This window comes from Candoia aspera, chromosome 1 (genome assembly GCF_035149785.1).
Source record: "Candoia aspera isolate rCanAsp1 chromosome 1, rCanAsp1.hap2, whole genome shotgun sequence".
Lineage (NCBI taxonomy): Eukaryota > Metazoa > Chordata > Lepidosauria > Squamata > Boidae > Candoia > Candoia aspera.
The window spans coordinates 183,013,711-183,020,618 of NC_086153.1; the positions used below are offsets into that span (position 1 = coordinate 183,013,711).

The 6,908-nt window shown below is 36.8% G+C and overlaps 1 protein-coding gene across 1 annotated transcript; it reads right to left on the reverse strand.

Annotated features, from left to right (window-relative positions):
* Positions 1-1,125: 1,125 nt before the first annotated feature.
* Positions 1,126-6,429, reverse strand: ASNSD1 (asparagine synthetase domain containing 1). The gene is made up of 4 exons (XM_063318074.1): positions 6,354-6,429; positions 4,474-6,024; positions 3,510-3,691; positions 1,126-2,460 (listed from the first exon to the last, which is right to left on the reverse strand). The coding sequence occupies exons 2-4, from the start codon at positions 5,929-5,931 to the stop codon at positions 2,205-2,207; spliced, it is 1,896 nt and encodes a 631-aa protein (XP_063174144.1). The 5' UTR covers positions 5,932-6,024; positions 6,354-6,429; the 3' UTR covers positions 1,126-2,204.
* Positions 6,430-6,908: the final 479 nt, after the last annotated feature.

Consider the following 6,908-nt stretch of genomic DNA (forward strand, 5'->3'; position numbering starts at 1 on the left):
TCTTGGACAAAAAAGGTCAAAGCATGGGAGATAAAAAGTTGAGGGGCCTTCCTAAACATGGAATACAAAGTTTGAGTGTAGATATCAGGCATTCTGATTTCCTAGCCACCTGCAGCTTAGATGTAGGAGACCAAGCAGCGCCTCTTCAAAAGATCTTCACTGTCAAACCTGCCCACATATGGGAGAAGAAAGGCCTTTAGGTCTTCTAGAAAGTTGTCACTGGGTGCACACATTGCGCCAAGCTGTAGCCTGCTCGGTTTTGACTGAACATAATGCACGAACATAGCCAATTGTGGCATAATGAAACATGGCTTGATTTGTGAATTAGGCCAGGAAATGAACCAGAAGGAACTGGGTAGAGATACACATGCAGTAGAGTCACGCGTATCTCAAGCCATATTCAAGCTAGCAGTCAGTCCTGCAGCCCTTGGTGTGATGGGAAATCTCCAAACACTTCAGGGTAGCCTTCTCACTTCAGCCTGAGGGAAGGGAGGAGAATAAAGGAAGCCTACTTTTTCTTGTTCTTTAAGTATCCTAACCAAAAAGAGAAGGCAGTAAAAGCAGTAAGCCACCTTTGATACCCCCATAGCATTTAAAGGGTTCCCTTTTCTAGATCAGGGAACAGAACAAATGGAAACCAAGAAAGGAGAAAAATTCTAAGTAGGTCTCTGGAAAATCCATCCCAGAAAGGCAAGATGACCGAAACACAAACCTATGCATGTAGATCAATCAGCAAGTGGGAGGCTTGCCTGTTGCCCCTGGACTAGAGAGCCTCCAGCTCACATCCTCAGCTGTTACCCAGTGACCAGGGGAGTAAAAAGGAGAGGCTGACCAGATACTGTCACTATGGAAACCGTAGAACAGGAGAAAGTAACTGTGAAGGAAGCCTGCTACTGGTTGAATTTATACCTTTTGGGAGCAAAGAGGGGGTTTCCTCTCATGCTCAGCTCTTCCAGTTGTAGCACATGACACAGTCAATGTTTTTCAAATGTGGGCACCTTCAAGATGACTGAATAGACTGTTACAGAGTTGGCATTACATGTTGCTGCTCATTGGTTTTTCTCAAGAGCAGAGTTGGCAGAGATAAGAACTACCTACTGGTCGCACTTTGTCAAAGACACTGGGTGGTAGAAGACGGATGTGATTTTTAGACATTAAAATTTCTTTTACAATCCAAGAAGGAAGAACCCATTGTAAAAAAGCTAACAGAATTAGAACTATTCATTAATAAACATTCTTTCAAAACAATAGCTGGGATTCTGGGGATTCTCCTGATGAATGCTGGATATACAATGAAATACCAGAACAAAGAGGACAAATGCTTTTCTCTTTGTAGTTTGAATTCCTCTATTGTTGTTGCACTAAATAAAAAGTAGCATCACTTTAAAGACTTAAACATTTATTATGGCATAAGATAAGTCTTCCAAATGGTAAAGTGGACTGTAGCCTACAAACATTTATGCCATCATGACTTTATGTTTCACTGAGGTCACATGAATGTTTTATGTTTTATACAGAACAGCAGCAGGTCTTATAAGCATACAGTTTGTGTACCGTGAATATTTTATTTAAAGATGAGAAACAAAAAGACAGATTATTAAGCTTTATTGATACACCTGACTGTCTGGGTCTCAGATCTGATGCTATTGCAGGGTATGAATGTAGTATTACAAATAGGTCATAAAACAAAATATTACTATATATCCCCAATCCCTTCATTGCTACCAAGGGTCCAGGCCCATTAACTCTTAATCACTTGAGTACTTTCAGGTTTGTACTGTGAAACCTAAATAAGGGTAGAATCTGATTTGATTAAAATTTCTTTGAAGCAGCAGCTAATATGCTTCTTTAATAACTACAGTATATTTCAGTTTACATCGATGACACAAAAATATATAACATAAAATTATTGCAGATAATCTAAATAGCTACAATAAAAACTATTATACACTTTTTATTAGTTATTAGTTCTGCTAATAACTTACTATTAAGTTAGTAGCAGAACTTAACTGTAATTCTTACCTCACTGGGAAGTCCCTGCTCCTATGTATAACAATTCAAGAAATAACTTGCAATCTCTGGTGCTTATTTCCAATTAAATGTGCAGAATCATAGTCCTAGCTTAACTGTGTCCAAAGTCTTTTGAAGTCTGCTTAGTATAAAATTATGTCTCTTGAAAAAGTAGCTGTGGACCATATATACAATTATTCTGTTGAAACTGACTGAAGTCTTGTACATTTGTCAGATGCCTTTTCACTGGTGTTCTCCAGTTTTGCAATTCGAGAACCAAATTGCATGGCCCGCTTTGGCAAAACAGCAGAGGCTGTCAAACCAAGCTCAGCAGCTGCTAGACGCAAGAGCAATTTTTCCCCAATCCCACGAGGGAGAGCTAAGTTTGCTTTTTCCCATACAGGAAGCAAGTTAAGAAAAGATACCACCTCTTCATCAAGAAACGGAAATCTGAAAGGAAAAATTGTATCAAGAAAAGTAAAAACAAGTTTTAAAAACAAATGCAAACAAAACTTTCTTTAATGAACTGATTTGGTTAATTAATTGTATATTTCAAAAAATGTCCATTTTTAATACATTCATCTATAAAAAGTCATCAATGCAAAACTGAAGCCAGCTACTGTACTGGATGCTGACTATGACAGTACTAATTCATTTGTTCCATTAATTTCAATGCTTTTAGTTAGTCCAGATCCAGCTTGTATCTATCTATGTGGAAATGTTGTAAATTTGCATTTTTTTGTTATCTTTCAATGAAAAGCCTCCTTAAGTACTTAAATAAGAAGTCCCTTTAGTTTCAATACTCTTTTCCACATGCCATTCCACAGAGTAAAGTGAGAGTTTCTTGGATCTCAGCTACTGAAAAGAGATTGTTGCACCAAGAGAAGAAAATCAATGATAAAAGTTCTTCTACGTTCTGATGGCAGCTCCAGATGTGAGAACTCACCAGAAAAGTCATATACTACAATATAGTATTTACTGTACAGTAGTAACCTGTATAACTCCCCAGAACAAGGCACAAGAGCTAGCGATCACTGCTGGGGAGTATGTGTGAATGGCTGTTGTCTGGGCTGAGGTCCCAAACATGGGGAGAGAATGAGCAATTCACACACTGCTCTGGGTGCTTCTTAACTTCTACAACTTGTCTTAACCCTCCCCCACCCCAAGAGAAAATGCATTACCATTCTCACAGGCTTATAAACAAGTCATGTCCCATGTATCCATTCCAAAGATGGTTTCTGATATGGCAATTATTAGTACTAAATTAACAGCTAGTAATGCTACTGAACTCCTGGGATATTAACCACCACGGGAGAACTGTGTATTATGCATGACAAGAAAGGACTGTTTTTAAAGTAGAGTCTGCCCTCTTCTACCATAACACATGAATTGTTTCTTCCATTTTATCTATTAGACATTTGCTGTCCTTGTTCCTCATCATTATCTGAATTTTAATATATCCAGTCAAGGACAGTCTTACCTGTTGCACACCTGCTTACCTAGCTTCTTTGCCATGATCTCCAATAACTCTATCATCTCGACCAAGATTCCGAGAAGAAATACGACTCAGTTCCATTCTTAATTCTTCATTCAAACCCTCAAACCCCTTTTTTTTGAAGCAAACACGGTGCCTGGAATACCCTGCAAGTTGTTCATCTGCTCCAATTCCTGTAAGTACAATCTGTAATGAATATGGAAGCATTATTTTCCAAATAAATCTAAAAGCAATTTAAAATTGAAAACACCACTTATTCAAGATGTTTTGCATAACTGTGCTTCAGTAAGTTTACTTAAAATGACTTTCAAATAAAGAATCTGTAAATATAATTTACACACACACACACACACCTGTATGTATTTATGTATGTATGGGTGTGTATGATTTATAGGTAAATATAAATTTCAGTTATGCATTGTTATTTAACTGGAAATACATAATAGATGGAAATCAAGCCATACAGCCACAAGATAAAGCATGACTATATACAAACCATAATGAAAAATATTTACTAAGAGGACAGATTTCCAAAATACAAAAAAGAAAAAGAAACAAAATACAGGGGTTAGTACTGAGTATTTGCTTCTGAAGCCTTTTCATCAAGAAATTTAACAAAAGGAATTAAAACAAATTATGCATAATAGAATAATGCATGAAACAGGGACTTTTGTTGCTGTTTCTCTGAAGCAATTTCCAGTGTTAAACTCAATATAGCTGCATATATTTACTGCCTGGCATATTAAATGAACATTCCCTAAATCTGTTTCATCATTGGTAGCATTATTTTACCACAAAACACTCTCCATTTCATAGTTATGTGTGTAGTGTGAGCCTAAATAGGTCCCATTAGAACCCAATGAGCTTAGTACCTGCTAAGTGGCATTAGGGTTGTAATACCAGTTTTGGAGTTTAAACAGTTTTATGCAAGTACTATTGAAAGAGGGAGAAAATCAATCACTTCACACCTTTGCAGGACTTTTATATGGTTGAACATCTCCCCGACTGGCAAGCAGACCTTCTCCTCTGGAAGCAAACCACACAGCACAACCAATACTGTCATCCAAAACAGTATCCAGTGGATAAATTAAGTGTCTTATATGTTTCACTCTCATTGCTTTTAAATCCTCAAGTGTAACATTGATTTCCACGAAATTCCAAGCTCTTGAAGGATTAATGATTTTTAGTTCTTCTAAACCTGCCCTGCCTGTAATTCTATCAGGCACATTAAAAGAAGGGGAAGAGTCACTGGTCACAGTATTATTGATATGTAAACATTCCTGACAAGGGGGAAATGGTTTCTTCTCTTTGCTGCATTTCTTAATGGAATCGTTTTGGTTACCTTGGCTTGTAATCTCAAAGGCCACATTGAGAAGATCAATTGGTTCCTCCAAGGGAACATGCCTGTCAGCAAGGGCTGCTATAATCATGGAATCAACGCCACCAGAAAAAAGTATTGCAATATGAGATTTCTTCAGATTTGTATCTAATATTTCTCCTCTGAATGGATCAGTGTTTCTCATTAGGCATAAAACTCGTTTCTTTACAGCTCTACTCAATACATCAATAAATTGATGGACTCTTTTCTTCTTGTGCTGTTCTACAAGCAATTTTTGAAGAACTTCCACATCAGCTACAGTTGAGGGAAAACTAAAGAATTGGGATTCCACTGTCATGTCAGAAACTTCCTTATTTAAAGGAACGATAGGAGCTACCAGTGAAGTGGATTTATTCACCACAAGAGATACATAAGCAGGTAAAGATTCAGAAACTATGTTCATATCTCCAGTGACTACTTCTTCAATTATATTTTGTCTGGGAGGAAATTTCCAAGGATGTAGCATTAAAGTAGTAGATTTAAGTGCAACACAGTCCTGCAGATCCACTTGAAAAATTCCTGATGCTGGAACTTCCAACCACTGATTACTAGAGACAGAGCTAACAGAGCTGAGAACAAGGACAGTGTCAATCTCTTTATTAAATTGCCACAGCAGACTTCGACGGCCAAAGTAGTCCCTGCCAAACCATAAGCATTGCCTGGATGCCTGATAAAAAATAAAAGACCATGGGCCCTGAATGGAGGACAGCACTGTCAAAAAATCAGAGTCACTACTGCAAGAGCAGAGTTGGCGAAAAATAACTTGAGTGTCATTCTCTTCACTTTCCACAGAAATTCCATTGAAGATTTCTCCATTCCAAAGGAATACATTACCAGAGTCTTCCACCGGCTGTGGAGTCATTGGCCCCCTTAAGTGAAGTACATGGCCAGAAAATAAACACCAATATGGAAGATGAAACACAGTCTTTTCCACTTGTTGGCTTCTATCAGGCCCTCTTCTTTTAAGATTATTTAGGACATCTTCTTTCAAGATACTATTTTGAGGGGCATGAGCAGATAAGTTGACCACACAGCAAATTCCACACATTGTAAATTTGTATTTGATTTAGCTATTTCTTGATCTTGGCTTTTTCTGAGGCTTCTATTTCTTGATGTGCCTTCTTTAGTTCATCTAAAGTAACTGGGGAAAAAAAGAAAATTCCACTTTTAACATACTAATTGAAAGGGGTAAAGAATCATGTAAATATTTAAAGTAGCCCATAAGTACATATCCCAATTACCATTGTTAAGTGAGAACTACCTGTACGTATAAAAATTGAGTTTCTACACAAGTAGCATTATTTTATAACTTCAGATAAAAATCATCCATTGAGCATATAAAAATGCCAATATTTTATACTATAACCCCAGAGGGAGGGAAAAAAATGTCCATTCATCTCACTGAGCATTATCAACTTTAAAGTTAAATAAATAATATATCCAAAATATAAATGCATCTGAGGAACATACTTTTGCATTCGGAGAGAGTTTGGGTTCTGTCTGCTAGAAAGAATATGTTGCTGTTCGGTTGCTGCCTGTAAACTTTCTGCAAATTAAGAAGAAATAGCCTGAAAGGTTTAACATTAAGAGATAAGAATTTTTCTAGTTTTATCTTTCCATTTCCTGATTTACCTCCCACTGAAATTGAAGTTAGAAAAACTATTGAATTGGATGAGAAATTCTCCTGAACTATTTCTTCATCAACTAAAATAAAGCTTGCTTCCAACTCCCCCCCTTAGATAGATAGATAGATAGATAGATAGATAGATAGATAAATATAAATAAACTTGCAGGCTAGCTCTGTCTTTGCAAGCCAATGGTAAGGTCTATATTTAATTTTTCCACACTCATAAGATGGTATGAGTTTAGGGTGATAAACAAGTAATAAATGACAAGAAAATACACCATCAATCCCTCATAGTAAAACAAAATTTGTAAATCATTAGACATTACAATAAGATAGCCAAAAATGTTATGAAACAAAAGCCCATTCCAAAAATATAGTTTTTACCACTTTCCAAAATG

Coding starts and splice junctions, on each gene's coding strand:
- ASNSD1 (XM_063318074.1), bottom strand. CDS start 5,931: ATGTGTGGAATTTGCTGTGTGGTCAACTTATCTGCTCATGCCCCTCAA. Junction 3,692..4,473: donor CATATAAAAGTCCTGCAAAG/GTGTGAAGTGAT, acceptor TATTCATTACAG/ATTGTACTTACAGGAATTGG. Junction 2,461..3,509: donor GATCATGGCAAAGAAGCTAG/GTAAGCAGGTGT, acceptor TTTTCCTTTCAG/ATTTCCGTTTCTTGATGAAG.